The sequence below is a fragment of the Pectinophora gossypiella genome, chromosome 4, assembly GCF_024362695.1.
Source record: "Pectinophora gossypiella chromosome 4, ilPecGoss1.1, whole genome shotgun sequence".
In the NCBI taxonomy this organism is placed as follows: domain Eukaryota; kingdom Metazoa; phylum Arthropoda; class Insecta; order Lepidoptera; family Gelechiidae; genus Pectinophora; species Pectinophora gossypiella.
The window spans coordinates 15,668,723-15,692,118 of NC_065407.1; the positions used below are offsets into that span (position 1 = coordinate 15,668,723).

Below are 23,396 nucleotides of genomic sequence, written 5' to 3' on the forward strand. Positions count from 1 at the left end.
GTTTATTTTAAAACAAATATAGTTGGAATTTAAACCGCCGTATTTTAAATTATTTTGTTACATACGTTCATACGTAATCGACGTTCGGAGACTCGCTGTCAACGCGAACGCTACTCGTATAATTCAAACTCACCGAGATAAGCAGAGACTATGAAATTTCATTTGCTTCGATCCTGACACAGTTCTTTTGCTTCCTTCACATTCATCAAGCGTTTCATACACCACGGTTCAGATTTTGGAGTAAAAATTTGCATCAATTCTTCTCGGACTTTACAAAATGTCAGAGACAGCTGTCTCATTGAGACCAACGCGATAGATGAGCTGTATCGCCATTTCAAATATTTATTTATTTATGAGTTAGTAAGTAACACTTCATACAATAAATTTAGTCATCCAAAGTCTATGGCTTTAGTGTTACCTTCGGGTTCAGTTCACCTGGTTACGCTGGAATTCCAAAGGGGTCTGCATAATGGCTTAGTGTAGGTATTAATAGGTGCAAATCCAAATGATTGTAAATATTGTAAGCGACCGGATGTGGCGGGCCCGCAAAGGGTAAGCGAAGGACGCCCATATCGGAATTACAAATGGGGACTTAGAATATTATACCGCAACGCAAACATAATATTGTATCACATTTTCTGGAGTTGTCTCTCATACAATTCTATCATGTAGGTGTGTACCTACTTATGGTAATGTAACGGCGCCAGGATTTTCCATCGATTTGGTAGTCAATTTTCAGTTACGTTGAATTCAGAGATAATATCTTCACTGGAAAGGCAAAATTACGTAAACTAAAAAATGTTTCAAAATACAATAAAATACAATGTAATCTTACGTTGACAACATCTATATTGGATAAACAGATAAAATGTTGTTTGTTTGGATAAACAGATAAAATGTTTTTCGAAATTACCTTTTGGCGCTTACGTAATTTTATTTTGTCTTATTTTTGAATCTGTATTATTAATAAATTTCGTTACTTAATAGGTAGTTATATGAATTTTTGTTTTATAGCTCTTACCTGTGCTTAGGGAAACTCACAAAGAGAAAATTAAATCGAATTACTCCGCCTCGGACGGGCATTGAAGTTTGAACCGTAAGTAATATTATTGAAATAACCTGGGAATTCACACCATTAGCTCATCGTTTGGGATTTTTGTTTCGTTGTGTGGTATGTTTTTTGTTTGTACGATTATTACAAAGAATAAAATGCGCTACGGTATAGTACGAGGCTTACTTTGGGGTCACGTATGGCACACACCGGGCCGCGGGGGCGAGACCGCGCATGCGTGACCACCACCTGTCACCGCCGCCGCTGGCGCACCCCCACTTCACCAGCTCATTAACGGCCGCCATATTCCAAAATCCTATTCACCTAACCCCAAAATTAGCTTAAAAGATTTCCATTCTGAATTATTTCAAAGTTGTCTCACCCAAACTTTAAGAATAAAGAAATATTTAAAGAAATAAATTACCGTATTTTTAAGATCTTAAAAAGTATTTTTAAAGGAGGAATGGAAGTTATTTTTAAGATTTACTTCACAGCTTGGGATAGAGTGTGAATATTTTATTCATCGTCTCAAAGTGGAAACTTGGTGGCTTTGTCTGCTCAGAATTTGAAATTCGGAAAGGCTTTCACACAGCTTCGAATACTTATCGCCAGCCTTAGAGTTTGGTAATGTTGCCATGGCACTCCTTTCTTGTATATAATGTTTATGTGACCTATGCATAGGATTATTTACTTATTTTAAAATATGAGGATAAGCAGGAGAGGAATCAGCTTTTATGACGTCGCGCGGCACCAGGTCGCAGATAACCTATCTCCTTAGAGAATTACTTACATAAAATTTCGATCATTACCCCCCCATCCCTGCCCTTCTGGATCCACTCATGATGTACGGTCACGAGCATTAATATGTATACACTTTGGTACCATGTCACATTATTTTTTTTCAAATTGAACTGTAAGTCTCACTAAATGTCAAATATGTTAGTGCGACAGAGTTCTAAAGTGGGTACATTATATTGCTCATGACTGTAGGTAGTTACTTACTTTATATTTCAGTTGCTTACAAACATGTCTTCTTCTATCGTGTGGGTTGTGAGGTGGAGTACCAACCCCATCAGGGTTACTATTGAGCCGCCAAAGGCCCCTGACACGGCTCATGTAACGACTACTTACTTACATCAGTAATTAGTAACCGGGACCAACGGCTTTTTGGACAATCAGGTGATCAGCCTGTAATGTCGTAACCAAACTAGGGATCACAAAGTGATTTATGTCCCCACCGGGATTCGAACCCGGGACCACAAACTAGTTGAATGTTTAGTAAGTACTTATAATCGTAATGCCTTTGTCTACTGACTGTATAAGTACTTCAGGCAAAAATCAAATGAAAATGCTTACGAAATTAAAACTCAGTCGTATTAAGACAGTCAGCAATTATGAATCACACCACTTCATCGTACGATTGTAATTATTTGCTGATGTGGACATCATGAGATTTTGGTACTCTTGACATTGCAATTTGATGTGACAGTCTGGTGTTTTGTAATAAACAAAATTATGAGGAAGTGTGGAAAATATAACATAGCAGTCTTTGAACGTGGCGCAAATACCTGGAAACTGGTAGCTAAGTACTCGTACTTACGTATAAATAGAAAAGAAATGTGTTGTGATTGTATAATTCACTCTTTATGAGTATCTGCTGCTATAGAGCTAAGAGTGGTATTAATAAACTAATCTCAGCTTCAAGACTGCCCTCAAGATCATGTCAATGTGACAGTTCTCATATAAAAACAGAGACTTGAGCATGGTCGGCGTGGTTGAGGGCAGTCTCAGCTGAGATTCGTTTATTAATACTATCCTAAATGACATTTATCCTACATAACATAAGCTCACGACTATATCCCAATTGGGGTAGTCAGAAGTACATCCATAGCAAGATGAACTAAGTAAGTACCCACACCTTAGCGAGCTTTCTGTTAGACCAACGTGACAAGTAAATTAACGTGATGGTAGGTATATTCTACGCAATTTATAAATAAGCTAAGGTAGTACATTATAATAACCTCCTTTTTTGAAGTCGGTTAAAAAACCTAAGTAACCCGACACGCACGGGCGCACGCGCGGCATATGTCACGAGCACGAGCCCTTTCTTAACCGACCGCCATTACTTTACTTTTTTTTTGGTTCCGTATCAATGACTTTGTAATTTTGGCTTGCTTTATGTAAGGTATAAATGGTTGGTAGCTAATTAATTACTTAAATTGTTAGAAGTTTTACCGCAAGCGCTATTTTTTGATTCTGCAACATTCTGGGGGGTTAAAATGGCCACATCGAAGCAATTTATCTAAGAAAGCAATATTGCTATTTGACATTTAGAAATAGAATTCTCTTTATTTGCCTTTCAAAAGGGTACATTAATAGATGGATGGATTGTTTGCATTGCGCACTTACTTTTTGCGCAAATGTCAAATTGCAATATTGCTTTCTTAGATGAACTGCTTCTATGTGGCCATTTTAACCCCCCTGATGTTTTAAACCAGCTTTTAATTTTACGAATAAAATACAAGTGGATATTAGATGTGACTTAAAACTTTGGGTACTTAACGGGTTTTATGATTTGAATTCATTTCAAAAGATGGTTTTGTTGAATAGACGATATTTATATTCTTATGTAAACAAACTCAACAGCTGCTTTGATCACGATGAATGAGGCATAATATAGCATCACGCCTGTATCCCCGAAGGGGTAGGCAGAGGTGTATAGTACATACACACCAACTCCTCGCTAGTTATGATAAAGTCCCATGTAGTAGGGGGCGAGCCTTTTGCCATTAACCGGGCACAAATCCTGGAAACCATGTGATATCAACTTATCTACGATTCTTCTTCTAGCGTGTGGGTTGTGTGATGGATTACCAATCCGATCAACCCTGGTGTCAGGGTTATTATTGAGCCGCCATAGGCTCCTGACATGACTCATAACGTATGTAGTCGTTAACGTACTTACATCAGTAAGTAGTAACCTAACAGCTTAACGTGCCTTCCGAAGCACGGATCATCTTAAATTTGGACAATCAGGTGATCAGCCTGTAATGTCCTAACCAAACCAGAGATCACAAAGTGATTTTTGTGATTTTGTCCCCACCGGGATTCAAACCCGGGACCTCCGGATCGTGAGCACTACGCTTAACCACTGGACCACAGAGGCCGTTCATTACGATCTACATCTACGATTGAAACATGAATTCAAATTAATTAAAGCTAAATTCAGTGGTTTAGAGCGTAAGCCGGGATTCGACCCAAGACACACCCGTGGCATTTACAAAATTAGATTCCACGAATTGTTCGATGCGCAAGTCCCCTTCCCTGCCTTGGCAAATTAGTGAGTACCGTAAGGCGGTATTAGACCATATGGCCGGCTTGTGGCCATCCTGGAGGGTTTCGACCTCGTGTCGTCTCAGGTTACGACTGTTAATTAATTGATATTTACACCCAGTGGTTGATAGAGTGTGTAATGTGATGAGTAACTTGAGCTGTTCATGTTAAGTGAACTTGCCATTTGGAAAATGCTTGCTCGGGAGTCTCATTGTTTTGGTGGTCATTCTGGTAGAGAATTGTGATTCATTTAGGTATGATGTAACATGTAATATTTGGAAACCTTGGACTTTTATTTTTTTTGCGCTTACCCTATGCTCACTACTGACGTCTGGAGCACACCCCGGACACTTCATACAAACAACCTCGTTTTACACAGACACCACACATTGACGTTATCGTACACGCGCATCTGTGTGTGTGCCCACGCCATAGGATTCAAGTCTAAACTATGTTCGAGGGGGGGTTAAGTAAACCTAGCTCAGCTGCTGGTGGGGAGCGGAGAGTTGCCGCTCTATTCGTAGTCATCATCATCAGCCCATTAACGTCCCCACTGCTGGGGCACGGGCCTTCCCTAGGGATGGATAGGGAGATCGGGCCTTAAACCATCACGCGGGCCCAGTGCGGATTGATGGTTATTAACGACTGCTAATGCAGCCGGGACCAACGGCTTAACGTGCCTTCCGAAGCACGGAGGAGCTCGAGATGAAAACTTTTTTTGTGGTCACCCATCCTATGACCGGCCTTTGCGAAAGTTATTTAACTTCAACAATCGCAGACCGAGCGCGTTAACCGCTACGCCACCGAGCTCCTCAATTCGTAGTATTATTCCTTATTCTATGTCTGGAGTTTACAGTCCCCAGTGATATAGCATGGTGCAGTATGCTCCGTGCTGTACTACAATGTAATCAATGAGTGAGGGCCTATATCTTATGTTATATGAAACATAATTATAAAATATGTATGAGTGGTTGCTCACAAACATCAGAATGAAGACAATCCCAAGAAAAAACGAAGTTTGCAAATCAAATTGATGTTATTTGCGTCCCCTGTTTAGAATTTTTCGAAGATCGAGTCTTTGGATGATGTCACTGCATGTGGTGCCTCGCTTAGATCATCGCTATTTCAGCCTGACAGGGGGAGAAGCCTCATCGCTCCTGTTGTTATGTGACTTAGCTCAATATTTTATTTTCTGGGAATTCGTTTGTATTGGAAATTGACTCGTTCCTTTCCAAATTTAAAATTTCTCGTAACAATTAAACTTTAAATAAGCTTACGTCTGTAATCCCTAATGGGGTGGGCAGAGTCATAAGTGTAGGAAATACAACTCCAAGCCACAGTTGAGATGAAGTCTTATGATGGAGATGATGAACCTTACGGTGACAAGGGATCAGTTTATCGCCCACAACATTAGTCCATGTTACAAATGACACAAATTCCTCTGTCGGATTTTACGACATGTCCGGGAAGGCAAGCAGCGGTACGTGTTCTATGGTCTATATTCGCTCCCAGTTTAGCGTAGAAGCTACATCATCTGCTAATATAGGTACACAATTTTTAACCTTTTCGCCATACAACTAAAATATTATGATCACGTAAAACCGTTGGCCCCAGTTATATTTTAGGGAGCTTTGGCCGTTCAACAGTAACCCTGACATCAGGGGTAATGTTGTTGGTCTTTCACCTCACAACCCACGCGATAGAAGAAGAAGAAAGTACCTATTTCGCCACGGCAGGATAAACGCCTTCATCTATACACTTCTACTTTTTACATTCTATAAAATCCTGTTGCGCTATTCCATAACTTACAGTTTTATACGTAAAGGCACAGATAACTATTTAATTCATCGACCAAAGTTGTTTCCCGCCTGGCTCCGACAGTTTGGCCTATTTGGTAACTTAGTTAATTAATTACATACCCGTCGACTGTTGCGCCATTTCGCGTAGTCACCCGCGCCGTGTCTCGTTAAATGCCGCAAATTGCCTCTCGTTGCCCGTCGTTGCCCGCCCTTGCCCGCCATTCAGCCTCCAGTGATTAATCGCGCTAATTACCCGCTCAATTGTGCCTTTGAGGTTTCACTGGCAGCTAATTCCACTGCAATCGCCTTTTAACGTATTACTCGTGTTGCAAAAGGATAAAACGCTGCTTTTAACCCGTTTAGCAACTGCTTTTCTCTCTTTATTTAAGAGCTGCGCTCTTGTCGGTGGAGTAATCGCCATTCCTCTCTTCTTCCCGCCAAAACCTTCACCTCCTGATACGACACGACCTGCACCTTAGAAGAAAAAAAATTATGAAAGAGAGGTAGGGGTGCTTAGACCTAGGAGAACATTTATTAAACTGCTTTTACTAGCTTCAAAATTCAAGAGAGTAACAAAGTAGGGTTTTTGCTCATAAAAGAAGGTTTTAGTATATCTCAAATACAGTTAACCCAACTATGAATACTAATCCAATACAAACCATCATAATACGGTCTTTGATCTAACAATGACATTGCCCGACAAAGGTTGAAAGAATCGTGGTATAAATCATATTAACGCTGTAATTAAAAATTAAACCTGTTAAAAGTAGAATTATATCGCACAATCTAACTAAAGCCTATCGTAATTTTCAAAAGCGTTTTCCAACTCATAAATTTTGCTAAATGCAACAATGTTATTTCCTTTAACCGCAGCTCGTAAACGTACTATAAATTCGATACGTTTCATGCTTGGAATAAAGAGCGAATTGCTTTGTATTCAGAAATACTTAGTCCTAAAGTTAGGCTGTGCAATTTGTCTGAGTTCTGTTAGACATTAATTCCGTATTTCCTTCCTTTTGCTCATAAGCCAACCATTAAATATTAATAATTAAATAAAAAGTTATTCCTGTAATCATCCGAAGATGACATCCTCCACGCTTTCTTATTACGGATTGGCGGAGACATTTCAACGACCTCCGTGGACCAGTGGTTGACGATCCGGACGTCCTGAGTTCGATTCCCGGTGGGGACATATCATAAAAAAATACTTTGTGGTCCTTAGTTTGGTTAAAACATTACAGGCTGATCACCTGATTGTCGGAAAGTAAGATGATCCATGTTTCAGAAGGTACGTTACGCCGTTGGTTCCGGTTACTACTTACTGATGTAAGAAAGTAGTCGTTACATGAGCCAGGGTTCATGAGGTTGTTACTCTACCTCACAACCCATACGATAGAAGGAGACATTTCAAAACATCACTTCGCCTAAATTCATGAAAATGCAATGTGCACTTTTCGGATTTATTCCCCGTTAAAACTAGCATCTAGGGCTATAAACACTGAAGTAGGAGTAGTGTTTACGACCGGGCGAAGGCTTTACTGCCGGCTAGGATGGCAGATAACGTACAATATAACTCGTAGACTGTTACTTATTGATTGCGAATAGTTACGCTGATGGGAATGGCCTGTCATAACGACGATGGGGTTTGTCTATCACTGTTGCGAGCCGGACGGGATAAGATTATCTTCTCTTTTTCATTAATGGAGTATTTACATGCAAAACACCACACTACACACTTGTGTATAGGTATGCATACTATATTGCTATTCAAAATTACATTCATTATTTTGGGGTTATGTGAACGTTTTTACAATAAAATACCAGATAATATTTTAAATAAACACGTCCATGCTTTTAATTTACTCTGCAAGGAAATTTTGTACTTTTAGTAAAAGATTTACGTACAGTTGTAATGATAACATAACATAACAAATACTTATGATTTATATATATGTGACAAATAATAGTAATTAAATACATTAGTCAGTAATTCCCATAATTTCCAATAATAAAATTTACGTCCTTGGAATGTTGGAGATACCAATTGAATGATAACACTTACGTTATCAAGGGCTAGCAATGGACTTGTCATAGGATTGAGCACACCTGGGGGTTAAAGTGGCCACATCGAAGCAATTCATCTAAGAAAGCAATATTGCTATTCGACATGTGTTTGCATTGCGCACTTACTTTTATATGCGCAAAAGTCAAATTACAATATTGCTTTCTTAGATGAACTAGTTCGATGTGGCCATTTTAACCCCCCTGATCTTCTTATACCAAATCAAATCAAATAATTTATTGTATGAATTTGGGTACACAATTTGGTCTTAAAATTATACTTATGGCTAGGTCCCACCAAACTCTATCTTTGCAGACATATACACCATGCGTCTTATGTCCAAGATTTCAAACAATTAAATGTGAATTCTACTACACGTCGAGTAGGCCTACATCTTCAAAAAAATATTTAGTATCTTTTTATTTAAAAAAATATATATTCTTTGTTCATAAATAAATTTATCCTCCTGTCTCGTTTCTAGTTGTAAATTCCCCGCCGTATTCCATACATGAAAGATAACAACATGTTTACGTTGCATCGTAATAAATCGAAATGCCTCCGTAGATAGCGCACTATTCATCACGAACCCTTCGTGACTCAATGAAAATAAGGAAAAAGAGTTTGGAATCCCCCACGCATGGCAACAATGCATTTTGAAGACATAAACAGCCTTTGATACGTACAGTAAGGCAACATTGAAACACGCACACATTTTCCACGTTGAAAAGCTATACCCAACCTATTTGTGTTACTATTAGTCATATAATAATTATACATCAATGTACTATAGTAACATATTATAGTACAACTTAGTCAAATGAGATACTTTTTACGAAACGTCAAAACGAAAATTTTGTATTGAATTTGAATGGAATACTGTCCGAGTGACGTCATCAATGAAAACGGTCAATCATTATGCTCATTGTTACTTAATTCGTGATTAAAATCGAAAATAAGTTAAAGAGAAAAATGACATTGATTTTTGATCACCTTTTATAATTATAATTTACCTTTGACCCTGGGAACATACACTATTTATTATTGAAGTTTGGTGCAGAAGCATTTTCAAACGAGTCATAAATATTGTAGGATCACTTGCTGCTTCTTATGCAAAAGCGACGCTTATGATGTTCCCTAATATGCCATTTAATACTTACTTATAAGAGAACCTTTAAAACTTTAGCCAGATGAACGAGTAAATCGCGTTCATTCATTTAAGTTATAACTAATACTGTTGTGGTCTTTATATGTAATTTACCGAGTTTGGAAACATAAAATTGCAAGTAACTTTGCTTTTTGCCGTCGAAAAGTCGAAAGAAAGCAAACTATCTAGCGAGCTGTTTTATATGAATCTTAACATAGTGTAGATGACATCCAATACGCCATCGAATACGCCAACTTCAAGGTGTCTATCGCACTAGGGTATGCTCTATATTTATGTTCCATTCATAATAATCATTCTACAATTTAAGAACTATAGTGGACAGCTTTCCTAAGCTGCTGTACTGTTAAGCTTTATTCATTGGGACACAGGGAGAGGGGGCAAAAGTTTGACAATTCGTACCGCGTAAGTATGTTGGCAGTTTATGAAGTAATACGGAGGTTACCACTGCATCGTATAACACGAGGTTATTTCGAATAAATGGATGTCATTTGTCATTCTTTGTTTCACTTTTATCACTGAAGTAGCAAGAAATGGTACTGATTTTTTTATCTTTGTAAGGAATAGTAGATTTTGCACAGGGTAAAAAGAACGTAAGTAAATTAAAATAAATTAATCTGAGGAGGATTATCGCCTTTATTTGGACCTTCTTGAAAATGTAAGGTAGAGTACAACACAATACAAAATACATTATTGTTCAAAGATAAACATAGCAAATTGGGAATATTGGTTGATTGGACAAAATACATATGAGACAGAAGACCTGCAATCGGCAGCCTAGGTACTATTTTTAATGGAAGATCTAAATACAGATATACCAAATCTCTTAGAGATTCATTCCAATCTCGAAAGTTCGACAAAAGAATTAATGCAATCTGTGTGGGAAGTAGGACAGTGAATAGCGATGCTAAGATGTGAGGTAGGAGGGTAGTTGTAGACAGACGAGCCGGCGTCGCGGCGCCACAGGGGTGCCCTGTACCGCGACACGTGGCCAGGTCATTCTATGACGATAAAGAGTTCTTATCGGTCATTGTAGAACTGCGACCAGTGGAGCGGAATCGACGCGCAGCATCACGTGTTATTACTAAACAAAAACGTCAGATTTGCTTCTAATGATAGACAACAAAAACAAAACGTTAACCAAAAAATTCTACAGATCAATATGAAACAAGAAATCAGAAAGAAATCTCGATAGAGCATCAGCACTATCGAGATTTTTGTGTATTTTATTGGGTTCGCTTGTCGCTTCCGAAGATGACGAATGATTAAAAAGACATAATTATTAAATTCAAATTCGAAAATACCTTTATTCAGTGGGAAACATAGTTACAATTTGAATCGTCATTTTTACATAACGAACGTCTCATCCGCCTAAAACTTCTCAAACCGAACAGTCTCAAATTCGATCGTTCTTTGTTTTTTTCTATTATTCAGCTATTAAGCACATAAACTTACTGTTCGTAAAATTATCACATTTCGTTATTTTAAGAATTACAATTGCAGGTCTTTCTTTATAGATACGATGAGATCACTTCGCTAACTTCTACGATATAAAAAACTATAAAAATGATCGGTAATAAATCTATTTTCCACAATCGACAACCCTGTTTCAACTTTTGTGCTGGAGTCACAGAGAGGCGCTGTTAATTTGGGACTCAGGAGGCATCCGAGGAGAGTGCTCTCAGCACTAAGCGCGCCTCGCGTTAATTGAGGCACCCTCACGGCTCTGAGTAATCTCCCGTCTGCTCAAAGAAACACTTCCCTGCAATCTTCACGTGGAGGGCTATTTAGGCTAATAGTATTAGGTACCTAATTCTAGACCATGCTTTAACGGACAAGGGGCTTTAAAAAGGTAATTTGGGTAGACTGTAATGTAATGTTATAGTCGGGAGTGGCGGAACACTGCACTGCGAGTATTTCCATCTAGCTTCGAAATTATTTAATTTAATTTTTAATTAAAATTAAATTTCGAGTCATTTTGACTTCAAAAAGCTGTTGTTATGAAATCTCTTTTATCCTTAGAGATGAATATCCAAAAACGGATTCTTAGTACTTTTTCAACAGCTTCTCTGGTTTAGTGGTTACACCATTGGTTTCTCGGTCCCGGGTTCGATACCGGTAGGGACATGTTACAAAAATCTCAATGTGGTCGCTAATTTGGTTAAGACATTATAGGCTGATTACCCCGATTGTCCGAAAGTAAAATGGCCCGTGCTTCGGAGGGCACGTTAAACAGGAGCCATGTCAGGCGCCTTTGGTGGCTCAACCCTGACACTATAGGGTTGGTGAGGTAGGTCATTGAATTCACAACCAATACGAGAGAAGAAATGAGATTTCTGCATTAGTACATGTTTTTAATCTCAGCAGTGTTTGCTTTGCGCTAATAATATAATAATAATAATAATGGCGAGTCGCTGCCTGCTCATTTATCCATGTTTACCAACATTGGTCGAGCAAGCGCCATAGTCCCCCATAGCTCCAGTATCCCGGTCCACTAACCCCCAATCCAATAGCCCAGTTCCCTTTGTTCCCATAATCTGCTATAGTCCTACACGAACCGGGGATTGTCTTTGGGTGCACTCCCATAGTGCATACAGGGATAATCGCCGGTTGGTGTCACACCACATTTAGATTAAACTGTCTTAAGGGGCCTCTACGTGTTGGCTTCGGCCCCACGCACGCCTTCCAAAAGTCCGGGCCTCCATAGGCCCGAGATATGAAAAAGACATACAATAATAATGAAAAACTCCATAGACAAATGTAAAAACGACATACAAATAAAAACGTACATTTTTGCCAAACTACGACACATTCACTTACACAATTTAACAATATTAATTATTTAATATCGGTCGGACAGTTTCTTATTATATATTATTATATACTTTTAATATGTTGTATTTTATCTGTGACAAAGCCTATTCTGCATCTTGCCTAAAGACAAAGTGGGAATTTATCTACGAATGTCTGGCGTAGCAGCTAGTTATAGCCCGTAGCATCGTCTACGCGCTACGTCTGTAGCTACGTGACCGAGATTCTTTTGACAGATCGTCATTCAATAATAATAAAAAAACTCGGTTATTTTAATTTATACAGCCTACATACGCCACTCTACGTGGGTGACTTATATACCGTACTGGTTTATTATAGTTCACTTCGCCTGTGACTTAATTAAAAAAAACTTATATTGACTTAGGGATAACATAGAGTCCTATTAGTATAATAATTTAAGTATAGTTTGTGGGGATTGTCTATTTCTTACTGCACTCTACGTTGGTTACGATTTTAGTTTGAGACATTTCAGACCATTGATGTACTTATAGGTAGGTACCTAATATGTTACTACTGCTTTAAGACCTTAGTCCTATCACAGAATACTTAATATAACAAGTTTTATACGATTTCCCTCTGACGAAGGCATTTATAACGTATATTTTTATTTAATTAAAATGCCAATTTCTGACGTACTTCTCTTGCTTCCTCCACATTCATCAATCGTTTCATACACGCACGCCGGTTCAAAGTAGATCTTACTGAACCTTTATGTGTATGACATACATTAATAATCAGATATTCAAAATATGATAGCAATTTACTAGTTCTTCTTATCGTGTGGGTTGAGAGGTGGATGACCAACCTCATCAAGCCTGGTGTCTAAAAATTTAATTAAAAAATAATTATGTATTATTGTATAATATTAATTATTTTTATATTTAATTAATTATTATTTTATTATTTAAATTTAAATGTTTAACAATTGGTATTATTCTTTGAAAATAATATACTTAATACAAACTCTTTGTAGGTTATATGACAGAGGCCGGCCGGCGTGCCTGAGATCGATACAAGTTCGAGTCTGCGGGTTTTCTCGTGTTTTCGGAGCGCGTCTTGGGGCAATCGATGTCGAATGTAGGCCACAAGTCTTTACGGCCATCAATACCCATTACACGGGAAAACAATGGAGGGTTCATATAAATGAGGAGATATTGCCTCGTTAGACTGTTAAGAGATTCTTTTAGATAAAATTAGGGATGTGAGGGGATTTCTCTTCTTTTCTAAGACATATTAGGTTAGCCTAATGAGCCCTCAGACGTGACGACCTACGTGGTCCAGTGGTTGAGCGTTGGGCTCACGATCCCGGTGGGGACATATCACAAAAATCACTTTGTGATCCCTAGTTTGGTTATCGACATTACAGGCTGATCACCTGATTGTCCAAAAATTAAGATGATCCGTCCTTCGGAAGGCACGTTAAGTTGTTGGTCCCGGTTACTACTTACTGATGTAAGTAACTAGTCGTTACATGAGCCATGTCAGGGGCCTTTGGCGGCTCAATAATAACCCTGACACCAGGGTTGATAGGGTTGGTAATTCACCTCACAACCCACACGATTGAAGAAGAAGAAGCCTAATGAGGGACTTGCCAATAAAATAATATACAGGGTGTTAGTGACATCGTAACGAAAACTTTGAGAGATGATTCAGGCCATGATTCTGAGTTGATATCGAGTGGAATTTTCCGTCGCAAAAGTATGGAACGGAAAATAATTTAAATAAATAAGCTCTAAAATTTTCATGACTTCTCCGACAGGAAATTCCACTTGATATCGACTCAGAATCATGGTCTGAATCATCCCCTTCAGTATTCGTTACAGTGTCACTAACACCCATACCTACTTGTATGGCTACTGTATGTACTTGTATGGGGTGTAAGTGACATCGTAACGAATACTGAGAGGGATGATTCAGCTGATTATTTTGAGTTAATATCAAGTGGAATTTTCCATCGCAAAAGTATAGAATTGAAAATAATTTAAAAAAACTAAAAAAATAACATGAATTTTGCGACGGAAAATTCCACTTGATATTAACTCAGAATCATGGTCTGAATCATCCCTCTGAGTATTCGTTACGATGTCACTAACACCCTGTAGATAGCGCTGTACACATTTTCTTACATTTAACCTTCTAATTTCATAGATGACAGACACAAGCATCTTTTGTCTTTGTTTTTGGTTATGATGACCCTTTTTATTATACCCAGGTACGATTACATCTTCCACCCATTATTATTCTGAACAAAATAAAGAGAAGCAATATAGGCAGCAACATAATTCTATACATAATGTGATTTATTTATTTATTTATAAAGTACAACCACATCACATATATTAAAACATTTTACATTTATAAGGTTACGGTATTGTGACTAATACACTTCTCATCAAAAAAATCGAAACACTTCCGTTTTCATTGTTTCTGTCCGAATTTAACACAAAAAAGAATTCATACGATGAAAAAAAATACATAAATGTATAGCTGGCAGTTTGGCCATTACAGTAATAAGCGAAAATTCTAAATTCAAAATTAGAATTTCATTTGTTTATCTTATAAACGAAATGAATCACTGTTTTGAGACAAATGTGTGTTTAGGGTTGGAGTACATTTAGCGTTTAAAATCTAAAAATTGGCGCCTATCCTTAAACTTTTTGTTTTTTATTTCAATACTGTGACTTTGGGACGTCTGAAAAAAGGTTTTTTTTCTAAAACGTATAGATACTTCGCCCACAGAAGCCGCCCAAGTTGTGGCATTGCTGGATTCTGGCCTTAGTCAGCGTGTTGTGGCTGCAAGACTGCATCTAAGCCTGTCATCTGTTCATAGATTCTATAAACGTTATCGGGAGACTGGTTTGTTCACGCGCCGTTCAGGATCTGGCAGGTCACTTCTGAGCGAGATGATCGATTTATTGTAACAACTTCTTTAAGAAATCGACGCCTTAACGCTTTTCAACTGCAGCAGCGGCTTCGTGTTGTACGAAGGGTGGCTGTAAGTGACTCTACAATAAGAAGAAGGTTGAAGGATCGTGGACTGGTACCGCATAAGCCAGCAAATGGGCCGAAATTAACTGCAGACCATCGAAGAGCGCGCTTTAACTTTGCACGTGAGCACCTAAATTGGTCATACCTACAGTGGAGCAAAGTTCTCTTTTCTGATGAGTGTAAAATTATGCTGTATGGTAACGACGGAAGGAACAAGGTCTACAGAAGAGACGGAGAACGCTATGCACAATGCTGCATTGAAGAAAAGGTCAGCTATGGTGGCGGTTCGTGGACGGTTTGGGGAGGAATCAGCGCCGACGGTAAGACAGAGCTTGCTTTCGTGTCTGGGCCACGTCTGCCTGCACTAAACTGTCATCGGTACGTCGAAGAGTGTCTCGAGCCTCATGTGATGCCCTATGCACATTTTATTGGCAACGGCTTCATATTCATGCACGACAATGCTAGGGCTCACACCGCGGGCGTCGTACGAGATTATCTTAACGAAGTCGATATCTCTATTATGGAATGGCCAGCAAGAAGCCCGGACATGAATCCCATTGAACATCTGTGGGATGAATTAAAGAGACGAATTCGAGCAAGAGATCCTGCCCCAGAAACACTTAGCCAGCTGCAAGATGCAATCCAAGAGGAATGGGACAATATACCACAGCATGTGATCGTGACTCTCATCCGATCGATGAAGAACCGTATGGAAGCAGTAATTAGAGCTCGGGGAGGGAATACAAGTTATTAAATAAACGTTTTTAAGCTTTTTTTCATTTACGTGTGTTGTTTTATCCATTTCCTTTATACTCCATACGGAATAAAAATGACTCATTTAACAAAATACGAAACCTATGAAAAATTCATTTAAATTTAGAACATTAACATTAAGATTTGATAAGCTCATATTACTCACTATTAAACGACATTTAACATTTATTCCTAAATGTACACATTTTTCTGATAATCCTGACAAAACGTAAACTTGCAAGGTGTTTCGATTTTTTTGATGAGAAGTGTATATACGACAATTACGGCGTACATAACTTATACAATTAAGGGTAAGTACTTAAGTATTTAAAAATAAAGTAAAATTAAAATTACACATCAAACTTAAAAATTAGAAAGATATAAGTAAGTAATTAATATCTGTTGAGCTTTAAATAATCTAAAATTTTTCTCATATATATATTCAGCGGATCATGGAACACATCAAGATCTAAGATTTTGTTACAAAAAGAGTTGTATTCTTTAAAAGTTCTGGTTAACGGGGCTTGAAGACCAAGATTCGTTTTACAGCGGGGAGTATAAAATATATTTGTTATTTTATGTCTGGTATAAGTATGGATGGATATGGCACGCTGAGTGAGATGCTCTCGTGAAGGTGATAGCATTGCATGTGATCCAAATATTAAGTAACAATTCTGTTATGTTTGCTTCTGCCAATACGTTGTATTTTGGAATAAGTATGTACCCGAGTAATGAGCATTCTGTATTGTTTTTGGAGAACGTAACCAGGAAAGCCCCTCATTCTATGCAGCAGATTGTTGGAGGCGGTGGTTGCTCCGGTAAATAAAACCCTTCGAGGTGTTAAGTGGACTGTATTGTAATTGAAAAGTAGGAAATATTTACATAAGTAGCGAGATATAAGAAAGCGTGACTCGTCGGCAAAGTCCGTGGCGTAAAGTCCTGTAATATTGTCATAGGAAAATATATTACAGTACAATTTAATATTAAAGCACATAATAACGGGTTCTTACCGCGTTTGGGGAGTCTCATATCCCCATTTAAACGCGGTAAGAACCCGTTATTATGTGCTTTCATTATGATAATAACCGCGTAAACTTAAAACAATTTAATATTATTAATATTAAGACTGATGTTGCCAACACAGATACTGCGACTCTAGCGCTGCCGCGGGGATGCTTTTACGGCGGGGACTCTACCTCTCTACCTTTACTTTTGCCAGTCTCAATGTTTGATTGTTGTTGTTGCAGCCACCGAGCTGGACCTGCTGGGTGCGTTGTCGCTGCAGAATACGACCCGCGCCGGCGTCTCGCCCGCGCCAGGAATGCAACCCGCGCGCACCGCTTACACCCTGCAAGGTAAGTCACTTGACAACCTAGTCAAATGTGTTTTTTGTTTTTTGTCACCTTTAGATCTGTATTTAGTAAACAGAATTTCATAATTTATCTTTGACCTAGGATACTACATGTGTTAAAATTTCTCGTCCTGGACTCGACGCCTTTGAAATGTGGTGTTGGTGATTTCTAAGTAAAGACAGATCTAAACGTGACAAACAACGTATTCTTATTTCTGTACTTATTTATGGTAGATAAATAGATAAAATCTTTATTTAGGTTCAAGACGTCGATGGTCGATGGTTGCAAGGCATATGACAAGGCCTGGTCCGGTACCAGATCTTATCTTAAACGAAAGACGGGAAAAAATACATAAAAATGAGAGGGTCGTTTCACTGCCCACACCATCTAACGACCCTCAGCTGAAATGCCAGTCGTGCGGACGCTATTGCCGCTCCCGTATTGGACTTTTCAGCCATACAAGACGTTGCCACGGAAACGCTGTATAAATCATCAGATCAAAATGTAAAGACCTATGATGACTTAATTACGAATTTTAATAAAGAAAAATGTAATAATAACTGCGAAATTTTGTCAGGTTACTTTTTCATACAAATTCCATTGTAATTTCGTGTTTTCACGTTATCTTCTAAATATATAAAAGGAGAAACTGACTGACTGACATATCAACGCACAGCCTAAACGGCTAAATGTAGGCACTTGAAATTTGGAAGGGACGTAGCTTAGGTACCGTAGAGGTGCACTAAGAAAGGAATTCCCGAAATTCCCACAGGAACGGGAATTAGCGGGAAAATCCTTTTGTATGAAAAATCTAAACCGCTTAAGTTAGACGCTTGAAATTTGGCATGCAGGTACCTTAGTAAACTTAAAGCTTAGTTGCAACAGGATATTGCGAAATTCCCACGGGAATAGGAGTTAGCGGGAAAAAACATTTGTATGAAAAAATGTAAACCGCGTGATAAGATACACGCCACGCGGACAAAGTCACGGGCAAAAGCTAGTTCAAACATATAGACGAAACAACACGACTTTTTAATAAAGTAGAAAACTCGCTTTTAGTGAATGCAATTTAATTCCGGCCCAAGTGTAAGGGAGTGGTATCGTGGTATCGCCGTAATGGATCGTAAATATGTACGTCGACTTGAGGTGCAATCCATTTGAGGTGCATTTTCACTTGCGGCCATTAAGCGTCGGTCTAACATCTACTGGTTACTGGCCGGCCACGCCTACACTACTTTTTAATAGTGCTAATAATATAAGCTTTATAAGTATGGAAAGTAATGGGATTTTTGTGCCTCAAGTAAATGTAAAAATGAGTGTCGAAGGTTTTCTTTGAAAAATGTAGGCATGTCGGACTTAAAATGTATGTTTTCTGTGAAATTTTGGAATTGCTGTACAACATATTTACAAAGACCTACAAGTGGCTATATTATCCTATATGTTATAACTTTCCTACATAAAGTTTGCCTACAAACATGTTCATCATCTTTTCAGTACTATTCCCTTTTTCACAGGGTCCGCTTATCTAACCTGACGATTTGACACGTTCACAATTATGTTCAATTCTATTAAATAATACTTTCCATGTGGTTTCACATGAGACTTAAAGTCTTATATATAGCTGGCGAGGAGTGCTGTATTATACATCTCTGCCTACCTCTGTCTGCCTTTGGGAATACCTACAAGCGAGATGCTACGTTATGTTAAATATTACTTCATTGCACACAACATATAGGACAGTTAGACACAGACAGAAGAAGCACTGAAGGAGGCCTTATTGCAGCAATTTCTTTAAGGAAACCTTAGGGTGAAAGAATTCCCAATTAATTTCTAAGAACCCTCAGAATTTGCTCATCACGGTTTCTTATTGAGAACCGCTCAAAAATCCAGAAAATCAATTAAGAGACGATGACTGGGAAAATATACTTCTCTAACAAAAAAAGGGAAATGAACATTCTTTCGATATTAAACGTCTGACTCAAAAATCACTTGAGCCGCAGTTCCGAGGGGGCTGGCACGTGCCTATTGTACTTCCCCCGATTTTTTGGCATAATTTGCAATTTGATGTTGAAAAGAAGACGTTTTGCGGCGCGACACGGAATAGATTCGGATCACTCCAATAAAAAGGGTCGGTTTGAGATTGAAAGACTATTTTATTGACCTCCCTATTTTCTGTCTTAGGGTTTGATTGATATCTCAAATTAAAAAATATCGTTATTCAAAACGTAATAGTTAGACTTTGAATTGTCAGTTTTTACCTAATACTTACCTAATGAACGATTCATCCGTGTCGTCTCCAACATTAAACGTGTCAACTTTTAGACAAATTAAACGGTGAATATTGATTTTCTTCAAAAAATGTTTTATTCATTTCATGATGGGATTTAAGCACATATAACATAATCATATTCAAATTTAAAAATATCTTTATTCGGTAGGTAACATAGTTACGAACGAACGTCTCATCCGCCTAAAACTACTGCAGTAAAACTACTACAGCCTATATACAACCTACTGCTGGGCACAGTCCTCCACTCGATCAATCGTAAGAGGTCGGGTATGGAGCTTGCTCCACCACGCTGCTCCACTACAAGATTTATAGCACTAATCATAATGGAAGAATCATACTTTATTTTATGTTTGATCAGTCGTTTTTTTTAAAGAAACTGTTTGGTTGATGGTGTATTTTTTTTTAATATGGTAGATTCTCACGAATTAGACAAATTTATTGCAGTTTAAATTTAACTTATCTACTACGCTACGTTATATGTATCCCCAAAAAGTCATGGAGCTTCCTCCCAAAAAGACGCTCGATCTAATCGAACGGATCGGTCTAGAGGAGTTTTAAATATATGTAGGGATTTGGCCACAATAGATCTAACTAGGTCGTAATGGCCATTCGGGCTGCATTAGTTGGAGCCCTCTCAATTACACAAATAATAATAATAATGCTACGTTATAACAATATTACAAGTATGGTTTCACCTTTTCGTATGTTACAAGTTACAACACATATTTACAAACTAACACATTCATCCCTCGTTTATTGAATGACGCGAGGGTGACAATAAATATTGGATGGACATTTATTAGATCCCTGTCGGCTGTAATCCCGAACGAGGGATTGCGGTCCCTATCTGTCCACCGTTATTCAATGAGTGGTTAATCCACCGGATATACGGTAATCCCTCAGCGCGGGAACTGATTAACCCGCCTCGGGATTGAACCAAATTCTGTCAATGACCAGGGTTGTAAATGTATTTCAAATTACTAATTAGCACAATCATTTTATTTATTATAGAATTTTTTAAGGCATCTACTTATATAATTCTATATTATACAGCAGTAATATAGCATAAAAAGTAATCTAAGTAAGTACTTATTATAATACTGTTTTGGTACATACTTATCTCTATCAGGCAATAATGCTAAGATTTAAGTTTTATTAGAAAATCGGAACGAATTATGACATATTTCCTAAATATACAATATGGTCGTAGATACATCTCCCATTAATTTATAATATTCTATTAATATTTCACCTAAACAACTTAAGAATCCCTTGTTTCACTTGTAGTATAATGATACCCTGAAAGGGAATCAATCGGGCCAACCTTTCAGTGTTAATCAACCTTAGCCGGCAAAAGGCCCAGCCGAAACCGTTAATGTGATATCACTTACGCGCTCGATCGTCATTCATTACACGTAATTTATCGTCCGTACTAATTCGGGTCCGATTTCACGGCAACCCTAGGAATAGGCACCTGATGCAGTTCACTTAATGTAACGTAAGCCGCACCATTAGGCCGGTTGCGTACACTCGCGTAATTGTCGGAGGGATCCACCCTAATTGTACGGATCAATCCCGACGATTCCCGCCATATTGTGTTGTCGGTTCAAGTGCCAAATGTCAAATACAACACCACCACTATTTCAAATAACATGTTAAACAAATGTCTCTCTCGCGGCGGTGACAGTTTGACTACGACATGTAGAAAGGAAATTAAATATTTTAAAAGTTTCACAATAATGGAACGACATTTTTATTCCATTTTCAATGCGGTGAGGGTTGCCAGCGACTGTAATTGTCTTGTCTAAGTTTGAAGCCGATAAATAAAAACTGTCGTGTCCCACATAAAAGTTTGTTGAAACTGGAATAAACAATATTCTGATATTTTCATGGGCGAGTGAATAAATAAAACCTAGCGTCGAAACTTCTGCAAGCTTTTATTTTAAGTTTACCTATAACTGAAACTTAGTCTTTATCTTTAGGCCCTAGGGGAACGTAATTTCCGGTAGGTATTAGTATTGTAGTTGTAAATTTAATAAATAATAAGTACTTACATAATTGGATATATTTTAGCAAAGTAGGGTAGCAAAGTGCAAAGTAGGGTACGTAAAAATATTAAACTTCAAAAGGCACATTTGCATACCTAAATTGAAATTGCCAAATATTTCTAAGCTTTGATAAAAGCGAAACACTGCAGTTGACAGTGAAATAAGTCACGAATATCAACAAACGAGCAGCTTAAACTCTGTCATAAGCAGGTTAGTGCATTGGACGTTGCATGCCTTCATATTAATTGGTGGTTAAATGCCGACCGCCTGTCAATGCCGCGGCCGCCCGACCGCCGTCGCGCGTCGCGTGGCAATTGCTCGAGCTATTCTGACAGGCGTTACATGCCACACGACAGCCGCAGCTAAACAAGCATGCCTGTCCAAACACTCTATTGGAGATTAATAACGTCTCAAATGCATTGTGTTGCTACGGAACAGAACATGTCTCGTCGTTGTTATTGTCATGTACAGATTTTGGTTTACGATGTCTATTGTATGAGATTTGCGGCTAATGTACGATTATGACTGTCTGCATTAACTAGATAAGGAGGAGAAGTGTGGTGAAATGTATTGAATCTGAATCCTTCTACAAGTTTAATGAAGCGGCATCTGTGTACACTTGGAATGTAAAATAAAAGCAAAACACTATTAACATAATAGAGCGATCGCTGATCTCTTGTGGTGAACCGATGAACGGCAAATGAAATGAGCCATGCTAAGTTACGTGTGAAAGTTTCAAAGCCAGTGCAACCGACTGAATAAACATGTAAACTCCAGTGACAGGGTGATACAATTATATAGATTTATTACTGAACACTTTTAATGAGTATAAGTACATAATTAAAACACATAATAACGGGTTCTTACCGCGTTTAAATGGGGATATGAGACTCCCCATATTTCGACACTGTTGCAAGTGCCATCATCACGGGATGACTGATGACAGTGTCGAAATATCGGGAGTCTCATATCCCCATTTAAACGCGGTAAGAACCCGTTATTATGTGTTTTAATTATGATAATGGCCCCGATTCCTGCAGACACCGCCTAATTTTATTTTAAGTTATATCCGTCATTTTCATATCCGTCGAAAAGGAAAGGGACGGATGATTCACAGCTCTTAATTTTAGGAAGAATGAGTAAATGAATGAATAACCCGGGCGAATCAAAAGGTACGTTGCTGGTATGCAATCCGTTTGACGTGCTGTCTACTTAACTGTGTCGGGTTATTGACGGATGTAAAATTTTTAGACGGTTGGTTTAGATTCGTGCTTAAAATTGACGTGTGTTCCATAAATTTTATGCTTGTCGATTACCCGTCCCTTTCCTTTTCGGCGGATAAGAAAATGACAGATATAACTTAAAAAAAAATTAGATGGTATTTACAGGAATTAGCACCAATAACCGCGTAAACTTAAAACAATGTGTAAGTACATATTTTTTTTATTACAAAGTTAACAGTTGATTGTAATCCTGCCGAATAAAGAGCGACTCGAATGCTAAATCGCTTACAAAAATACCCGTTCACATTGTTGGAGGCGGTGTTAGCAACGGTAAATAAAACTTCGAGATGATGTTAAAGCAGACTGTATTAGACAAACTAGGAAATAATATACATAGTTAGGAGAGACAAGAAAAACGTGTCTTGTCAGCAAAGTGCATGGTGTAAGTAAAAAAAATAAAATAGAATTTTCCGTTGCAAAAGTATTTAACTGAAAATAATAAA

The 23,396-nt window shown here is 38.1% G+C and overlaps 1 protein-coding gene across 1 annotated transcript in view; it reads left to right on the plus strand.

Moving 5' to 3' along the window:
- LOC126382429 (protein kinase C-binding protein NELL1-like) overlaps positions 1-23,396 on the plus strand; it is a 75,445-nt gene that overhangs the window by 21,225 nt on the left and 30,824 nt on the right. The window contains exon 2 of the mRNA XM_050032309.1: positions 17,228-17,335. Within this exon, the coding sequence (XP_049888266.1) occupies positions 17,228-17,335 (108 nt within the window). The remainder of the gene's footprint in view (positions 1-17,227; positions 17,336-23,396) is intronic.